Raw genomic sequence first — 20558 nt, 5'->3', positions numbered from 1 at the left:
GAGAAACCATAAGTGAGGAGTGTTAGAAATGGGGTCTTTGGTTGACAGTCAGATTACCATCTGTTCAAGCAAGGACCCTCACTCTAGTCAGGGTAAAAGAGAATCCCCCTCAGCTAACCCTGCTTACCCCCTTGGTAGATTGGCAGAGCAGTAGGCTAGGTGTACAGTATTTGTACCCACACACACAGCAACTTAATGAAAACACTACAAAATGACACAACACAAGTTTAGAAAAACAGTAAATATTTATCTAAACAAAACAAGACCAAAATGACAAAAATCAACCATACACAAGTCAAGTTATCAATTAAAAAACAGAGTCTTTATGTAGTTTAAAACACACACTAACACTGTTAGCGTGAAAAAGTACCTTGGGTGCACCAAGAATAACCTCGCACGGGCGAATGTGCACCAAAAAGGGCTTGCGATGCGTCGGTTTCACTCACGAGCGAGACCTTGCGTCGTTTCTCCTTTCATCGGGTTGGGGCGTGTCGTCTCTTCTCTCCGCAGGAGAGCGATGTGTCGATCCGGTCAGCACTCTCGGGTCCGGGCAGGCCTTGCGTTGTTTTTACACTCCCAGCGGTACTTGCGTCGGAAATCCAGCCGTACGATGATCCGAAAACCACGCAGCGCGGGTTGCGATCTCCCAGCCACCGTCAGTGATGCTGCACGTCGCGTTTCCGGCGAGCATTGATTTACAGCTGCAGAGTTGGCGGAGCGTCGATTCTTCAGCTGCAGATCGGAGTTGCGTTGATCTTTTCCCTACACGGCGCTCTGTGCATGGATTTCCTCCTCTTAGGCTGCCAGCTTCTCCTTTCAGGGTCCCAGGAACTGGATGGGCACCACAGGGCAGAGTAGGAGTCTCTCCAGAGACTCCAGGTGCTGGCATAGAGAAGTCTTTGCTGTCCCTGAGACTTCAAACAATAGGAGGCAAGCTCTAAATCAAGCCCTTGGAGAGTTCTTCTCAAGATGGAAGGCACACAAAGTCCAGTCTTTGCCCTCTTACTCTGGCAGAAGCAGCAACTGCAGGGTAGCTCCACAAAGCACAGTCACAGGCAGGGCAGCTCTTCTTTCTCAGCTCTTCTCCAGGCAGCGGTCCCTCTTGTTTCCAGAAGTGTTTCTAAAGTCTGTGGTTTTGGTTGCCCTTCTTATACCCAATTTCTGCTTTGAAGTAGGCCTACTCACCAGGGGGTTGGAGACTGCATTGTGTGAGGGCAGGCACAGCCCTTTCAGGTGTGAGTGACCACTCCTCCCCTCCCTCCTAGCACAGATGGCTCATCAGGATATGCAGGCTACACCCCAGCTCCCTTTGTGTCCCTGTCTAGTGTGAGGTGTAACCAGCTCAACTGTCAAACTGACCCAGACAGGGAATCCACAAACAGGCAGAGTCACAGAAATGGTATAAGCAAGAAAATGCTCACATTCTAAAAATGGCATTTTCAAACACACAATCTTAAAATCAACTTTACTAAAATATGTATTTTTAAATTGTGAGCTCAGAGACCCCAAACTCCACATGTCCATCCGCTCCTAAAGGGAATCTACACTTTAATCAGATTTAGACTTTAATCAGATTTAAAGTTAGCCTCCATGTAAACCTATGAGAGGGAAAGGCCTTGGAATAGTGAAAAACGAATTTAGCAATATTTCACTGTCAGGACATATAAAACTCCTTACTATATGTCCTACCTTAACCATACACTGCACCCTGCCCTTGGGGCTGCCTAGGGCCTACCTTAGAGGTGTCTGACATGTAGGAAAGGGAAGGTTTAGGCCTGGCAAGTGGGTACACTTGCCAAGTCGAATTTACAGTTAATACTGCACACACAGACACTGCAGTGGCAGGTCTGAGACATGATTACAGAGCTACTTATGTGGGTGACACAACCAGTGCTGCAGGACCATTAGTAGCATTTGATTTACAGGCCCTGGCATCTCCAGTGCACTTTACTATGGACTTACTAGTAAATCAAATATGCCAATCTTGGATAAGCCAATTACATACACATTTTGTAAAGGAGCACTTGCACTTTAGCACTGGTTAGCAGTGGTAAAGTGCCCAGAGTAACAGAAACAGTAAAATCAGAGTCCAGCAGACATCAACAACCTGGGGAACAGAGGCAAAAAGTTATGGGAGACCACGCCAATCATGAAAAGTCTAACAAGGAGGAAAAATGGGGACCATCATGTAGGCGTCCCTCAGACCTTGGCGCACCATCCAGCCCAATGGGAGTAAAATATCCTTGAGTAGGTGGATGCCCCCCCCACCTTGTAGTGGCGGTAAACCAACCACTCATTGAACTCCATGAGACTGATTAATGGTCTCTGACCGCCGTCAGTCTTGTCTTGCAAAAAGAGTTTGCTGAGGAAGCCATTGGGATGAATAACTAAACTGCAAATGGCTCTTTTGTGAAAAAGAGTGGCGACTTCCCAGTCTTTAAGTTCAGCGGCCTGCTGGTAAAAGCAAATGGGGCAGGGCCAGGAAGCTTGTGTGGGGACCCCATAAAACTCTATTTGGAACCACTTCACTGTTTGCAATAGCCAAGCATCTGAGGTGATAGAAAACTAGGCTGGGAGAAAGTGGGCCAGGCAGCCCTCTTCTTTTAGGTGAGCAGAATGGATTAGACTCATCATTGCCGTAGGTGTTTATGGCTTGGTTCTTGAGGCTGCGTCCACGGAACCGTTCACCTCTCGCTGGGTAGAAGTTTGTGAAGCATGGATTATTTTACTACTGTCTGAACCCGGAGCCTTGGGCCCGGGGGGCAGGAGTAGAGGAGAAACTGCCGGCCGTGCGGTCCCTGCCGCAAGTGGCCCTCTGGAAAACCCTTGGGGTAAACACCTGCATAATATTGGATTTGGCCTTAGCCAGGGAGGTGAAGGATGCCGTGAACTTGCCTAATTCCTCAGTGCCCGCATCTAAAAAGACTAAATAGCCTAACTTGGGATCGAGCTTAATCAAGGAACGGGGATGCTCCTTGGACAGTGTGCAATTTGCGTTACCCATAAAGATTATTGCACGCTGGGCCCACCTTGAAATGCATCTGGGGGAATGAGTGACCATGAGGTTTTACCCTCCTCCATGTCGAAAATCTTCGTCATGGGCCTATGGTGTCCAGGAGCTTGTCTTGACATAAGCACCAAGACTGGTCTACCCCTTTCTTAGGGTCATTCATGAATGTGGCTAAAAAGGTGGCCATCTTGGGGTTGATGTCCCAAGTAGCAGTAACTTTCCTCTCTAAGGAGGGGCGCGAACTCTTTGCCCTAAGGCACTGGGTACTTTGTGTTTGTAAACACATGTAAGTATACAAATGATTTACCATTAATTTCTACATCTGAAAAATAATCTCAGCTGTGCTGTTTGTCACAGTCAGTCCTTTTTTTCCATTGGGCATTCTGCACAGAAAGCTATATTTATGCTACTTTTTCCTAACAATGGCAATGTCAGTAGGACAGGCTTTAATGTGATAAACAGCATTTTGCTTACAAAGCATGCAAACTGCAGTTGCAAACACCTGTGTTTAGATTTGTTGGTGCAGTAATCCCATATTTATTGGATTTGCCACTGCTTATTTTTTTATTTATTTTAGCTCTCTCTGCATCATGTTATTATGATGCCTTGGGTTCGGTTTTCTGGAATGTTGTGGGGTTTTGTTTGAATGTTTCACTGCCCACTCGTCTCATGACGGTTGGCACATGGGTTTATTTTCTCTGTAATAAACTCAGTTGTGTCCTATATAGTGTTTGGTCACTACAGTTACCTTTTGGTCCAGTCTGAACAGTATCCAACTAACCACACTTTATACAAACGTTATTATACAAGGTCGTGCCGTTGTGTCCTCACCCTTTGTGCTTAATCCTTGGGTATCTGGGTTAAAAATCACTTAGATATATTAAATAAATGCTGTGATTGCTTGGAAAAAGCACACACCCTATTTATGGATTATTTGGAGAACGTATTATTTCTGAAAAGAAACCAGGAGTTAAGTAGTTTCCTTTCAGTTCCTCATTTTGTTTGGCATTGCATTTTATACCTCTTTTACTTTACACTTTTCTAAATTCTCAATTGTACTGTATTATGTGTGTCCTGACAAAAACTTTTGTGGCTTTTTTATGTAGGGACGAATGGAAAGTACTGTAGGAGTTGTTTCAAAGTTTCACTTTTCTCTTCTGAATTATATTAACAATAAGAGTAAGTAACTGAAGAGCTTCTGTTGAGTGAAGAAAACATTGCTGATTTTTTATGTTTAAAGATTGAATTTAGTAGGCTATCAAAGTACCCAACAGCACTCGAAAAACAAACTTCACATGCACACACGATCTACATACGTTGGGAGACAAACCAGAATCGTGCCTTTACACCTCAGACAAGAAATAGCTACCTTACCAAAATAAGACTAGAACGCAATGCCTATAATACATTATCACAAGTAGAATAATACTCCGGTCTGCAACAAGTAGCCCACGAACCATGTGCACGTCTCCTTACTGCTGAATGTGCTGTGAGCAGACCGTGGGGGTCATTTCAACCTCCGCGGTCTTTTCACAAGACTGCCGAGGGACCGCCGTGCTGAAGACTGCCAGTGGTGGTGGTTTTCCGCTCGGCGAATTATGACTGCTGGCAGCCCCCACCAGCAGCCATACTGGCAGTCGGCGGGGAAGTGGAGGTTGCACCTCCACTGCCCACTGAATCACGTTACGTGATTCGTCGTGGCGGTGTTCTGTTGTCGGGGTGCTGGCGGCGGAGCAGCCCCCATGGATCCCGTCCCCTCCCGGAGGATCAACGGACCAGGTCGTACGTTAGGGAGTGGGTTGGGGGGGGCATTGTGTGTTGTGTGCATGCATGGGGGTGTGCGTGTGAGTATGAAGAGGGTGTGTGTGAGTGCGTGTATGCATGCAGGGGTGTAGTGTGTTTGGAAATGTGTACGTGTCTGCCTGTATGTATGTCAGATGTGTGCATGTATGTCTGAATGTGGGTGTGCGTGTATGACTGTGTGTGTCTGTTGTCATGTTTGTTTGTGTGTGCGGGTATGTGTGTTGGTGGTGTCTGCATGCGTGTCGGGTGTGTGTCTGTGTAGTGATGTCGGGGGTAGGGGTTGGGGAAGGAGGGTCCTGCCACCTTTGGGTGGTGGCAGGGGGGTGTCGGGGAAGGACTCGGGGTGGGGGAGACCCCTATCAGTACCAGGGAAGGGATTTCCTGGCACTGATAGTGCTCACCGCCATGGATATCATGGCGGTGCCCAATCCCATGAAATCCATGGCGGTCAGCCGGGTCATGATACCGCCGGCGGTATTGTGACGGCCGCCGGGCTGGAGACCCAAGTCTCTAGCCGAGCTGTCGTCTCCGCCCAGGCGGTCGGTTCGGAGAATAAGCAGATGACCATGGCGGTAACCGCCATGGTCATGATTCCAATTATTTTACCGCCAGCCTGTTGCACTTCTCCGCCAACCGCCAGGGCCGTAATGAGGGCCTGTGTCTTTTACAGCCGCCTATAAACATAGCTTGCGAGTACATGTTCATAGTTACAGTTACCAAAGGTTGCACTAAACACTGCTGGCTGCTTCTGTTTCCCAGTAAAGCTCTGCACCCCAAATCACTCAAACACTGTAAGGCATTATGAGACTACTAGGTTACAAGTCCCCAAAATAAATATAGAAGTAAAGATATAGGTGGATGCTATGGTACCGCGATGGGTCGATCCACTGTGGCAGGACCCTTCATTCTGATAGGCAGATAATGAGATGGGAATTGGCTCAGGATGTGGCTCTTATTATCTTGATCAAAGGACTTTTGTTTGGGCTGAGAGGATAGTCACTGGGAGGAGAGTATATTGAGGATGAGCCTACAAATAGACTAGGCATTTCTTTCAAGACCTCAGTGTTCACAAAACAGCCAGATCGGATTTTTTTTAAAAATAGTCTTCGAACAAATCTGTCTATGCAGGTGCCCTAAATAAACCAGCAGGATCATCACTGTTGGCACTACATTGCTTCTCAATACTTAGCCTGTTCATGTTTTTCACCCTTAAATGTTGTTGCGAACAGGAAACGAAAGTGAACATTTCTGGTAGGATATTTTAGTATGGCAGAGGAGACAACCTTGCATAAAACCAAATTATCAAGCTACTCTTGTGTTTAACATAAAGAATTAGGTTTGCAAAGAAGTGTGTGCCTTTTTAAAGACCTTGTCAGCCTTCGTTCCTCAGGGCAGTAAACAAACCAGCATGTTGGCTCCCTTTAGGTTGTATGGGATGCTAGTCTGGCTAATGTCTGAGTAATGGCCTAACTAGGGCACGGGCAACTCGAAATTGCCTTACTTAATGGGTATTTCTGGGAAACAAAGGGGCTTGGGTTTCAACCTCAACTCATAATTGCCCTTTTTCAGCGTCGGAGGTTAAGTCTGTTCTTAAATATCTAGCAGATCTTACTTTTGGCTTACCAAATCAGATTACTACTTCAATTGATATTTCACTCATTTGTCATAATTTCGCTACTTTTGTGCTATATCTGGCTTTTACAGGTCGTCTTGCATCAACGTATGACCATCTGGATTTCTGGGCCTACTGTGATAATGCAATTTTAATTAAAGGCATGCTGCTTCACTGCCCAGCTGGCTAGGCTTTCTCTAATTATTAGATGTCTATAAGCATGTCAGAAATCAAAAGTGTCTGCCACCAAGCAGTAATGAATGTTCTGTATAATAGGTGAAATTTGGCTATTTTCATGTTCACGACTGCACTTCCCAGAAACAGGAGGCACACACTTGCATCCAAAAATACCCATTTGATAAAATCCCTAAAATATGTATCCAACGTGACTCACAGTAGCCATAGTCTCTAATGTGGCACTCAGCAATGTCTGAAATTCAGAAATCAGATCCACAGCCCCATGCACATGTTTCCATTTGCTTGGGCAATAAGTTTGTCTCTTGACCTAGGATTTGACTAAACAATCTGCAAATCCCTCATCCCTAATGCAGAGAACCAACATCGGTGTCCTGCTTACAAGACCCTTCTACAAAGTGACATGGGGGAATCTTGTCACGTCAAGTGGTGCAGAATTCTCAGATCCAGAGGAACTAAAGAGTAAGCTTACCAGGGGGACCTTTGTTCTGTGTCATTCAACGATCTGGCTGAGACATTCTAATGTTTCAGGAGCCATAATCATCTTTTAAAATGTCTTGGACAATGTTGTATCGGTGCCTCAAAGTGGATATTGCCAGCTTCTAACTTCTCTATCCCGTTGTGTTGCTGTAATCTATATACAGAATACAGAGTTCTCAATGACCTATAACCATTGATCATATAAAGGAGGAAGAATTGCACATGCAGTTTATTTGGGTGACTGAGTTGTTTGCTGGATTACTGCCTGGAGCTACATTTGATGGACTGTGCAGCAGCTTTGGGATCAGCCATAGCAAGTGTGCATGCTTGGATATATTTTGGGAAATGTAACACTTCACATAAATATGGTAATACAGTGATTTGGTTTGTAAGTGCATGTTTTGTTCTGTCATGGTTTTTAGCAAAACATTATGGACTATGCCAAATGGTCCTAGCGTAACATATCCACGTGGGGACGTTTCCAGGCGGTAAAATTGGTGGTGGCTCCCTGTTTCCACATGTCCTGGGCATGCTACCCATCACAGTGTGGCCCACTACCCGCTGTTCCATTGGCAGAGATATGTGCTCCTTTGTATGGGGCGCAGTATGGCCCTGTTTGAAAGCCTCTAATCTGATCACCCATCTACAGAGTAGTGGCCTGGTCCTAGCTTGTACTGAACACTATTACATGGTTCTGCACCTTGCCCAGTTGCCCTCCGTGAAGCCAGGGTTGACTGAGCCATCCCTTTGGTTGCAATTGCAACATGACATAATTCAGTCTGGCCCTACCCTAGACCTCGTATACTCCCTCAACATCACCCAGCAGTTCTCTCGCATACAGACCATGGTGGGGAATCAAACCCACAAACCGTTGACGTGTCATTCGGAATTGCACCTGAAGGGTCCCTCTCTGGAACAATTTGGTCATTTAGGTGGATGGTAAACCAGTGCTAAGGAACACATGGCGGGGATCTGGGATCACCACTCTGAGTGACCAGATGGCAGTTGGTGATATATGATTTGAAACGCTACTATAGGAATTTCACCTCCCTCCATCCCAAAGCTGAAGATACTGGCAGCTCAGCCATTGCTTACATAGCATACTTGGGCCCAATCCGTGGCATCTCCCAGAGTCCCCATCACACATTACTTTGAGCTATGGGGCTCCAGCCAGGGGGTTAAGTCTGGTTTCTACAATCCTATAGTCCAACATCTTTACTCGCACCCCGCCCTGGCCCTCCTACGCTGTATATGGCAAGGTCCACTCCGAATCATGTATGAAGAGCAAGACTGGGTGGAAATAGTAGAAGAACTGAAAAGGGAGACTCGCTGACCTAGGATTAAGGTCTTTCTATTTAAGACAGACCAAAAAAGGTACTGGACACAACAGAAACTAACCATCTTGGGCCTCCTACACCACTGCCGATGTTGACAGTGCAACACACCGGACTGTGATATTACACACATCCTATATGAATCTCTGGGGGTGCTCCAGTTCTGGTCTCGAGTCCGATCCATTCTCAGCTGCTCTATTGGCCTACTACACACTGCTTCACTTGTGCTGGTTATGTTGCATGATTCAGCTGGCATTCCTAACCTCTCTGGCCATGCACACGGATTTCTTGCCACAGCGCTGACCACCTCTAAGCTATGCATCCTGCGGCATTGGACAAATGCATGTCATAAATGTATAAAGTAGCATCTGAAGAGTGGATCATATACCGGCTCCAAGATTGCATGGAACTTTTCTCCACCATCCAAGCCCCTTTCCTAGATCCTGACCAACCTTGACTTGTTTTGCTGCATGCCTCATGGCACCGATGGCTCCAGACAGACAAACCAAGGCAACAAAAGCGGAATACAGTGTTGCTTGAGGACACATGAATGCCCACCACTGGTAGTTGCTGAAGGCCTTTGGCTACCACAGATGACATATTTGCTATACACCACACCCCAATGCTATCCTGGTGCTTGAGTCTCAAACCTCTGCAGGCACCCTCATCCTCGCTCTTCCATGTCCCCCAATTGTGGGGCTCGTTCCCTCCCTACCTACTCTGCCCCTTCTTCCACCCACATTGCGATTGAATGCAACCCAGCTCTGACCTACAACATCTTCTGCAACTGCTGATGACTCATACTCATGGCAACAAGGCCTGAGACTCTATTTTGCTCCCACTAAGCAAACATCATCGTAATGGCCACTGTAGCATTCTACAGTCCCTCTAGCCCCTATTGCCACTAGGACATAGCTGTGGTTCTATCTCATGGCATCATGGCATGTGTGCTTTCTATCGTCTATATGTGTGCTGCACATAGGGTCCCGGCCCTAAGGATGGCCCCCTGGTGCCTACTTGTTTTTCCGTTTTTTCAAGATGTCCTTCATACTATTGTATCAAATTGCATTTGTACAGTATGGCTGTACTGTAGTTTTGTACCTAAAAAACATTAACGAAGAATTGAGACAAAAAAAATGAATGGCCAAAATCAAAAACAATTCTAGTCTCAAAAAGCACACATTACAATAGTAGGCACTGGCACTTAAGAGAGCTACTTTGTATGTGGATGCGCTCCTTGTAAAAGGGCATAGTGCCATTAAAAGTCTGGAATCATGCCTTTTGACTAAGGGTCCATGGCCAGGGACATTTTCTGGCAATGCAACCCACCACAACCTATTAGCACCTAATTGCATGCCTGCGCTGCCCCTGGGGAATTCATTAATGTTCTATTGGGCTAACAAATTCATCACTTTAATGGCCAGTGGTAGGCAAGTGTTTAATACTAATAGCATCTTCAGGTGGCAGACAGAATTTTTGAAAGATTGTCCAGTATGATTTTTTTCTAACCCCCGTTGCCATTTGGCCCATTGAAGCAGCTGATCCAAATTGGTGTGAAAAAATAGCCTTTCAGCTTGCTTGAATCAACAATAAAAGGTGTGGCATCAACACAATTCTTTTCTTGGCACAGAGCCTTCAAGAAAAGTCTAATGAGTTGTCTCTTCCCCTTGAATTTGCAGCAAGATAGGGCAGCAAGTTTGGTAAGGCCACTTCCCAGAGTCCACGTGCCCTGAAGGGATTCCAACCCTAAGGGGAATGGACTGGTACATGAACAGGAGGCTGCTTCCCTGAGGGTTTTGCCTGGTCTGGCAGAGCTCCAAGGAGTAGGTGGGCCACCCAGAAACTGAAGATGTCCCTTTTTTGAAGGCCTCAGACAGTTAGCTGTCAAACAGGAGGAAGGAGACGCCTCTGAAACCCAAATGGTTACTGGTAGGAGGTAATGTTGTACAGCCAGGCAAGTGACTACAAACCAGGAGCAACCAGGAATGTGGTGGTTCTCCAACAGTAAAGAGAGTTCCTCCTTAACCTTGCCTATGACATCCCCTTAGCTGGACATCTGGGGCAGACCAAGACCTGAGAAAGAAATGCTGGTCTACCATTTCTTCCAGCCTCGGATGTTAGAAAAGGTAAAGGAGATTTGTAACTCCTGTATCACTTTCAAGCCAGTGGCAAGACAGGAGTTAAGCCAAAGGCTACCCATATACCACTCCCTGTGGTGGGGACACCTGTCCAGAGGGTGGGGATTGACATTGTGGGGCTATGAAAGCTGACAGCCTCTTCAGTAAATTTATCTTTGTGGTAGTGGACCATTCCACCAGATATCCTGAAGCCATTCCCCTTATGATAGTTACTGCCTAGACAAGTGGAAAAGGCCTTTCCCTATGTTGGAAAAGAAGGGGGAAGTCAAATTTCTGGTGGTTTCAGGACCACCCCCGCCCCCCAGTGTCAAAGATTACTAAAGTTACAATTTGCTCAATCAGTTTGCTAGTCCGTTTTCAGTGTCCCCTGGTCTGACAGCTTGATGTACTCATGATGCGGAAAGCAGTATAGCTTGCCTGTCAAAAGCCAAATCTGCAGAATGTCAGACCAGGTCAAAGCTAGCACCAAAGAGGAAATCGCAAAGATGCTGAAGTTGAAGGTGATTGAGTTCTTTAATACTCCATGGGACAGCCTAGTGGTGTTAGTACCCAAGCCACACTCAAAAGGAAGGAAACATGAAATGAGATTTTGTGTGGACTACAGAGGCTTAAATGCAGTCACCAAGACGGATGCTCACCCCATACCCAAGAGCTAATGAGCCCTTTGGCAAGCTGGGGGCTGCAAAATATCTGAGCTCCTTTGACCTGACTTTATGGTATTGGCAGATAGCCACACACCAAGGGCCTGTGAGAGGACTGCTTTCTAACTCTGAAGGCCACTTTCAATTCAAAGTGATGCTCTATGGAATGAAAAATGCCCCTGCTTGCTTCCAAAGGTTGGTGAGCAGAGTACTCTCATGAGCAGTTTAGTGCAGCCTATGTGGATGATATGTGTTTAGTTCCACCTGGAAGAATCACCTCATCCATCTCAAGGAAGTGCTTTTAGCCCTACTACAGGCAGGGCTGACAATAAAGGCAAGTAAGTGCCAGATAGAGCAGTTTTCTGTTTTGTACTAGGGCCACCAAGTTGGTGGATACCATGTAAAACCTCTCCAACCCAAAATCAGACAATTCTGGCCTGAGAATCTCATAAACGACACAAATTCAAGTCCAAGCCTTTCTTGGCATGACTGGGTATTACAGAAAAATTGGCAAAATTTATTTTACAATAGAGAAACCTTCAACAGAATTAACCTCCAAGAAACTGCCCAGAAAGGTCATCAGCACTGACCAATGTCACCCTCAAAGAAGATTTGCGCTCAACACCTGTCATAAATCCACCTGATTTTAGCAAAGGTTTTGTTGTCCAAGCTTGACGATTCTGAACGTGGGATTGAGGAAGTGTTGTGAAAACTAAATGACCTGGGTCAAGATCAACCACATTCCTTTATTAGTAGGTGGTGACTTCCCAGAGAGCACCACTAGAGTGCCTGTGGTTTGGTTCCTGAGGAAGCTAAGACCCTGCCTGTATGGAACTCACTTCAGATTTCAAACTGACCTCAGTCCTTTCAGTTTGTTGATGCAGATGAGAGGAAAGAACCCCAGCTTATTGAGGTCCATTTCTCTACAATCTTAAGACTTTACAGTGAAACACAGACCTGGGACTAGCCATGCCTACGCCGATGGCCTTTTGGGGTTCTTCCAAATAGAAGATAACTACCAGGATAAAGGTTAGTTGCTTATCACCTTTCGTATAGAGGGGGGCCATATAAGTAAGTGGCTCTATTCGCATGATCACCTCAAAAGTTGTGGATTGATGCTGCTTTTTTTTCTACTCTGAGTGCATTAAGGCCTGTTAACCATACCTCAGTGCCGGTGTTGTAGCCCCTTACAAAATGTATGTTAAATTGGCTACTTGCAGTTGGCAAAGGATGACTTATTTATAAGGGTACCGAGGGCCTGTACGTTAATTTCCACCCAGGGCTGTAGCATTTATTGTGCCACCCAGCGTGAGCAAAGTACAACAAGGCTCCCAGACTGCCACTGCAGCCTGGAAGAGCAGTTTGAACTATTAGTTCGGCTTTGCTTTTTAAACCAATGGCATATCTCCCACTTTCCTTAACAAAATATAAAGGTCTCCCCTAAGGAAGGCCTACCAAGCTGTAAGGCAGGGGACAGTATAGTATTAAGCAGGGCATGTATTTTAATATTCCTCAACAGTAAAACATGCAAATTGTTATCTTTACTGTGGAAAAGCTAGTAGCCCTGTAGGCTAGCATCAGGTTAGAGGCTGACATCTCAGACCTGATAGCGTCTGAATTGGGCTACTAAAATGGATATTTCAAGGTATCAAATTAATTGTGGCCTTAAACCCAACTTGATACCCAAGTCAAATTGAATATCACTTTTAAGGTGAGGCAACTTTTAGAATGTTGACACACTGTTGCCTAGTTTATCCAGTGGGCTTTTTGCATTTGCTGGCCACCGGACAGCCTTTTGCCCTCCTGGCGAGAAGTGTGAACAGCTCCCAGACTTGGGAACAATACAGTTCTGCCATAGAGGAAGGTGTTACCTTTCCCTTGTAGGAAGCTACACAGGGTGTTGGCCCAAAGGGTGAGCTTCAAAGGACAAGCAAATGGTGATTACACTCAAGTACGGCTGCTTCTTTGTTCAGGTAGACACATTTTTTCTGTGGCTGTGTAGCCCACAGGTACCCACACCTCTAGGGTGGGTTACCAAGCTCCTCATAATGAAGAGAAGGATTTGTACATCTTGAGAGTGGACAGAATAGTGCACTCTGGGATTGATAGATGCCACACATAGCTGGAAGTCATTACAAGATGGGGGACATCCTAGTAGCCCTTTGGCTAGTGACCTCATCACCCCCCCGGGCAAAAATGACACCCCTTGCACTCTGAACCCCAAATCACATCTGGACTAGAGAAAGGACCAAAGGACTGCCCTGCTGATCCCTGGACCTGGCAAGGAAGGTTGCACCAACCGCTGGATTGCACCTGCTGCTCCTTGGGCTAGTGAAGAAAAGCCTGTTAATGTAGTGCTTGGCTTGTGACAAAGTTACTCCCGACCCCAGCAACAGGGGCATTAAAGCTGAAGTAGCCCGTCCTGGCTAGCTAGTAGCCACCGGCAAAAAATCGGCACTGACAGTTGACATGCAACCAAGAAGATCTCCATTCTGACTTCAAAAGTTGCACCCATGTCTGCTGGACCCAGGAGAGTTGCCAGAGTGTGAATTGGTTGCCAAAGACAGAAAATAGCCCTCACCAAAGGAAACTGATGGACACAGCTGTAACCAAAGATCGGCAGACCAGGCTCTGCTGGACTTCTGCTGACCCAAAGAGGACCTCATGGTACACCAACCTCTATGACCAAAGCCGCTCCACCTTACTGTGGACCGAGGAATAACCACAATAAGACCTCCATCAGCCGCACACCATCCACAACAATTTTAATTGTCCTGTATCCTTAAAATCATAATCACTCTATTGATGTCTATAGTGGTTTTAATGTAAAGTGTGGAATTACACATGAGACTGGTTTGGTGACCGGGTAACTGTCCACATATTCCCTGTTGTACTCCTTGACCTTCTCCCTTTCGTAGTTGGTCGTGTAGTCTGGACAGGAGTAGCGAAACGCAACTCTTCCAGACTTTTCAAAAGTCTCCAAACTTTACGGTTACCAATGTTTGTCTGCACTGTGGACTAACAGGCTTAAGATTTACATTTCCTTTAAAAATCTGTACCGTCTGAACCCTCCGGGATTTTCTCATTTTATATTCGTAAAAATATAATCTGTTTCTATAAATTGGTGTTGGGTTTCTTTAATGTTGTGTGACTTTCTTGTTCTGTTGTTTGGTGCTTCTAAATGCTTTAGACTTGTTCCTTTGTTTAAATCTTGCTCCTTGAAGCCACATCCACCCAGGGTTGAGCAAGCGGTTTTACAAACAAGCCTAACTGGCCCCAAGATGGTTTGTTAGTTTATTACACAGGGAGGTTGCATAACCACGCAATATAATACACCAGAACACCCTTGTTCATAGAGGTTGTACTATTGGCACTGTGTTGGAGTATCTGGCTGCCTTGTCTGCATTCCTCTGTCTTTTGGGACAGTTGCCCCCTTTTAAGTCACCTTTTAAGCGCATCCTCAAAGCTTTGACAAATGTGTTTGTTCCAACTCCCTTTGTGATTTCGCAGTGGAATTTGAATCTGATTTTCACCTTAGGACTCCGTTTAAACCCATTCAAATTTGCACTCTACGATTGTTAACCCTCAAAACTATGTTTTTGGTTGTTATCACTTCTGCTAGAAGGGTTAGTGAGCTGCAAGCCCTTAGCTGTCACCCTTCCTTCACTTCTTTCCAGGTAAGTTGGTGTTGTGAACCAGGGCTGCTTTTCTTCCAAGGGTGAAGACACACTAACATCTCTTTCAATCCATCATCCTTTCAACCTTTATCCTTCTCCTCATCCTATGAGAGGAAGAACATTTGGATCCTAGATGGGCGGTTAATTACTACCTGGAGTGCATAAAGGATTTCCAATCAGACAACCAGCTCTTTGTCGGGCACTGTTGTGCCCAAAAAGGTAAGGTGGTACAAAAAATGACTGTCGCATTGGATCATCCTCTGCATCAAGATCTCATTATTCCTTTGCCAAGAAAGAGCCTCCTGAAGGAATCAGAGTCGATTCCGCCAGGGCTTGGACCACTTCTGTACTTGCTAAAGGGGTCTCAATTGCAAAAATCTAAGTCGATGATGTGGGCATCCTTGCACACCTTCGCAAAGCAATACGGCGTGGATTCAAAAGTGTGCAGGGACCGACACTTTGCCAGGTCCATTCTGCAAGATTTTCTCATCTAACTATCCATCAATTTTCCTCTTGAGCAGGGCATTGCTATGAAATCTCTTCCGCATGTAAGGAATCTGCAGGTAGAAGTTCCATCCGAAGAAAAAGTTACTTACCTGCAGTAACAATCCTTCTGGTGGATACTTTCACTACTTGCAGGTTCCTCACTGACCCACCCGCTTACCTGTTTGTTAGGTGATTTATAGGCAAAGTTAAGATCCCACAATCCATATATATATATATATATATATATATATATATATATATATATATATATGGTACTGCAATCCTACATCAACCATCTATATATATATATATATATATATATATATATATATATATATATATATATATATATATATATATGGTACTGCAATCCTACATCAATGTCATTCTGCCTCTAACCTCGAAGGCATGGAAAAAACAGAAGAAAACTGTTGTTGCACTGTGGTGGGTGCCTTATGGCCACAGTGACGTTGCCTGGTGTCACTTCTATTGTTGACCGAGTCAAGCTCCCATTGACCAGCGACAGGTGAGGAATCTAAAGGTGGATGGAGTATCTGCCAGCACGATTGTTACCACAGATGAGCAACCTTTTCTTGTGGACACAGGAAAGCCTAATGACCACAATCTGTTATTGCGTCTGCAGAGATAAAAGTGCTTTGTGGGTATGATCTTTCCCAACATCTGTACAGAAAGAAGTGCATAGTGGCTACAATCTCTGCCAGCATCTGCGGGGACAGTGTTGTAGGCCCAATCTTCCCCAACATCTGCTGTGACAGGAGTGCTTTGTAGGCCCAATCTTTCCCAGTATCTGTCTGGACAGAAGTGTGTTGTAGATCCAATCTGGCCTTGCACCTCTTGTCCATAAATATGAATGGACAGAAGTGGGTTGTGGTACAGTCATTCCCAGCATGTGTGGCAACAGAAGTATGGTGTGGGCCCTATCTGTCCAAGAACCTGTAGGTCAGAAGTGTGTGGTGTGCCACGTCTGTCCCAGCATCTGCAGAGACAGAAGCCTGTTTGAGCCCCATCCTTCCTAGCATCTGTGCGGACAGAAGTGTCTTCTGGGTCCAATGTGCACCTCCATCTACAGGGACAGCGATGCATTGTGGGCCTAATCTGTCTCTGAATCTGTAAGGACAGTAGTTGCATCCATTAATTTTCAATAGGTAATTGGGATATTTTGGTCTAATGCAAGCTCCTTACATTCCAGCATAATTTCTACTTTCTTGATGGGTCTACTGTTAAAGACGTTTTCTAACACGTTATTAAATGCTTTCTTTATGTTAAAAACTGCTCTCCGAGAGCTATTTTGTGAAGAGGAAAACACTTTTTTCCATTTCACCTTCCAAAAAACTGAGAAGAAATTAAATGAAATCCCTTCTACAAAGGGATATTAAAGGGAAGTGATTCTAGTAATAGAAGGAGGGACCGGACATAGTAACGACAGGAAACAATGTGGCTTTTGGTAATCTGCAGGTCAAACTAATTCGAATTAAATCATTGAGGACGAGGCTGTTGTCGAAGCGGAGTTATGTATGAAGAGTGATCAAACGATATAGGGTTTTTTACATTTTGTTTGACTGACCGATGCAGTTCTTGACTACTTCTATAAATAGAAGGGAGCTATTCATTGGCAGATCGCCCCAGTTTACTCTTATGAATCATAACGGTCTTTGCTCCTTTTAGGGAGCGGGAGCTTAGTTCATTGTATTTACATCACTCACACTGGCTGCCTTTTTATGTACCTTTTTTAATTATTGCATCAAAATCCTCGTGCTCGTATAGACGGTCGGTACCTACAAAAACAAGAAGTCGAAATGCCATGATCTTGGGTAGCACATTTGTACGCGAGTGGGTAGTGTAATGCATTTTCAAGTATAGTTGTCGGAGCGCGAGGCATTAGAGAACCAATCTTGCAGCATGGAAGAGACAAATGATGACGTTTGGAAAAGGGGAGTGCCCTTTTTTCCTGCTACAGCCGTTATGAGAATTAAGTTCTTAAAAAGAGAAGGACCCACTTTGTCGAATAGCGAGGAGACAAAAAAGGTTTTTTCTGCTTATGATACATTTTGATTGCTACAAGGCACAACCACTGGTGTTTTTAAGCGATTGGATTATTCTTACTTGTAATTATTTTCTCTGTGCATGACAACATGAATTTATATCTAGACCAAGCCATTTTTTCCCTGTTGCCTTCCAGAACATTACAGTTTTTCACACGACCCTCCAATTTTGGGCTGGGTCCTTGTTTTCCATCTTTGAGTTACTGAAGAAGTTTAACTGCGTGGCATTGGAACTTTTTCCCTTCAGCCCCATTTCTTTTAAATACGCCAAAAGGATATTGTTTATTCGACTGTATTCCGAGAGGAGTTACCGAGGAGTTCCTGCTGTGGGATTTTCCGTCTCTTTCCTGTAACCGGAGCTAGACACTGCTGTGATTCAGAGAACAGTTCAGCTCACATATGTGAGAGATTTGGAGTCTACGCCTCAGCTGGTTTGCCTTAAACCCACGGGATTTTTCTGTGCTAAGATGTATGAACGATACAGGCGCCGGTACAGTCTCTGCGACATCTCCAAAGTGGACAGAGCGGTAGATGTGGTGTTGTTGAAGGTACTTAGTATTTGATAATATATGTTTACATACTAATAATTTGTATTTATTCTACTTAGAAGTTTCTGAATTGCTTTTTTGCTTCATTTGTGCAGGAGAAAGTCTAAATATAGGTTGCATTTTGAGATAGCGCTTAGCTTCTGTTACCACCCACCTAATTTATTTTTTTAATTAAAAAGAGAGATTGTGTTTGCAGTCTCACCTAGTTTTGAGCTCACTCATTCATACTACACCAATAATGCTGGAACACGTACCAGTTGGTTTGTGCAACAAATACAACGCAAACTTCAAGAGCGTTTTTATTACGCAGCGTTGAGGGAATGCAGTTTGGGGAATAGAAGGCACATCTTGCCATTTATAGTAATGGTTTGAAATACATTCATATAGAAAAAAAAACTACTTTTATGCTAAAATATTTATTTTCTCATGCCACATACAGTGTAATAATAGATTTTTCTTTCTTTGCTACTTTTGATCAATAATGCCCAAATCAATATTGCATTTCATTTTATTTTGTAGACACGTGGTGCATGTAATATAACTGCACCTGAAAACGTAGACATTATTGGTCTGCTAGATGTTTTTAACTGATTTCCCACAAGTGAGGATTTTCTCTAGGGAATCATTTTTAAACGAATCAGAATACATTCTTGTGTTTCTCCTTAATGAAATTAATATCAGACCTATTGAAATGTAAAAGAGACAATAGTACTGATAAAGCTGATCAATAAAAATGTGACGGATGGAATGCTTGAATTAATCTCAGCCAGCAGTTATTACTTGGGTCCACATTTCTGTCCGTTGTGTTTTTCCCATCCTACCATCTCAGACGGGAACCAGTCATATGCAAATCATCCTGGGTCCTGCTTCAGTAGTAACAGTTGAGGTCAAACTGCCAGGCCAGACTTATTCCAAATGACAACCAAGCGTTTGGTTTCATCCTATTTGGGTTTCATCAGTGAGGTGCAGCTTGATTCCTGGGTCACAGTGATCACAAGTAATAGGAAAAAAACATACATTGGTCCATATGGCATGCACATCCTTTTTAAGTCCCATGTGAATGTAAATTCTTAAAGCAAAATAATTTCCCTGCATGCTGTTACCCTGTGCACTTCATTAACATAGAACAGTGGTTCCCAACCTTTTGATTTCTGTGGACCCTCACTTTGTCAATACTCGAAACCGGGGACCCCACTGAATCATTATTGGAATCCGGGGAATACCTCCCCCCCCCCCCCCCCCCCCACCCCCCCCCAACTGAGTCATTACTGACATCTGGGGACCTCATCTGTTAAAATTATTACATTTTCTAAGCAGTCGAGGACCCCCTGAGGCGGCTTCATGGACCTTCAGGGGTCCCCAGACAACAGGTTGGGAACCACTGAGCTAGAACTCTTGCTTTTGTGAGTATCTTTTAGCTCAGTTGTTACAAAATTACTTCTGGACACTTTTGTTAGTACATTTGTTTGTAACGTTTATTTGTATACGTACATAATAGCACCCATTTCTAACATCTCTGAGAATCTGTTACTCAGAAACATTCCTATTGCATATTTAGATGTTCTGTAATTCAGTTTTCAAATACCTCTTCGTTCATTGGTGAAAGTTGCGTGCTTCAGTGCATATTGAGCAACCCTACTGTTCATCAGGAGGTTACCCTAGTGAACTGCTAAAAATATATATTCTCCCCTGTTGAGGCAAGGAGTACATCAAACTGGTTTCCTAGACTTCTGGACTCGCAATAGAACAAAATAAGACGTTTGTGGAATAATAATACCTCTAGGGTAGGTGGCTGTCTGTATGTTTTCATCAGTTAATGTCCACATCAAAGTGTTTGTGGACCATATTGTGATGTAATATCATTCTTGCAAACCTGAAGCTGTTGTAAGCAAACAAGACTTGGTATTCAGAAGGGCATACCTTACGGGCTTGAATGATCTGTGTTTCTTGTTCTGGGGACCTGGTGTAACACATTGAGCACAGGACCCTTGTCTGGCCATACTAGTTGTGTTAAATCTAAAGGCAGGGACTTGAGGTCCTATTACGACTTTGGTGGTCTTACCGCCAGTCTTCCGCTGCTGCAGGACCGAGAATTCTTCCGAGCAGCTGGCCTCGCCTTCCAGCCAATTTAGGAGTTTAACATTGGGCTGGTGATTTGGAGGTAGTGGAGACATGATAGCTGGTTGTGCTTGCCGATGAGAAGGACCCAGAAGCAGCGGTCAAAGTGCAGTTAAAAAAAAGTATGGGAACTGTGATGATGGATGCATTGGGGCAGGGTCAGTGATCGTGGGAACGAGGTGAATGGTGTAGCAAAAGAAACACAAAGTATTCAGTAAGTTCTTTTGGTCTGTCACTGTCAAGTAGCTACATTTTAAACAATACACAGCTGACATGTAAAACAAATACAAAAAAAGTTGTTGCTCAGTACTACAGTACTGCCTTTCCGCTGACTCATGCATGACGCTGTCCCTGCCAGGAAAAGGTGGTGGTGGTCTTGTGGCAGTGTTACCGCACTGATCGTAATCTGCAGCGGGACGCTTCCTGTCGTCATCGTATTCAGACCCTATTCTT

At 44.6% G+C, this 20558-nt stretch overlaps 1 protein-coding gene across 7 annotated transcripts in view; it reads left to right on the top strand.

The window, feature by feature from the left end:
• Positions 1 to 20558, top strand: part of AKAP13 (A-kinase anchoring protein 13) — a 1053268-nt gene that overhangs the window by 482430 nt on the left and 550280 nt on the right. Inside the window, exon 1 of one of the 7 annotated variants that reach the window (XM_069222742.1) lies at positions 17890 to 17987. The exons of the other annotated variants lie outside the window; for them this stretch is intronic. Coding sequence (XP_069078843.1) covers positions 17907 to 17987 — 81 coding nt within the window. The 5' untranslated portion in view covers positions 17890 to 17906. Of the gene's footprint in view, positions 1 to 17889; positions 17988 to 20558 lie in introns of those variants that run through there. 7 annotated transcript variants of the gene reach the window in all.

Source organism: Pleurodeles waltl, chromosome 3_1 (genome assembly GCF_031143425.1).
Source record: "Pleurodeles waltl isolate 20211129_DDA chromosome 3_1, aPleWal1.hap1.20221129, whole genome shotgun sequence".
Lineage (NCBI taxonomy): Eukaryota > Metazoa > Chordata > Amphibia > Caudata > Salamandridae > Pleurodeles > Pleurodeles waltl.
This window is presented reverse-complemented; position numbering and strand designations above follow the sequence as displayed.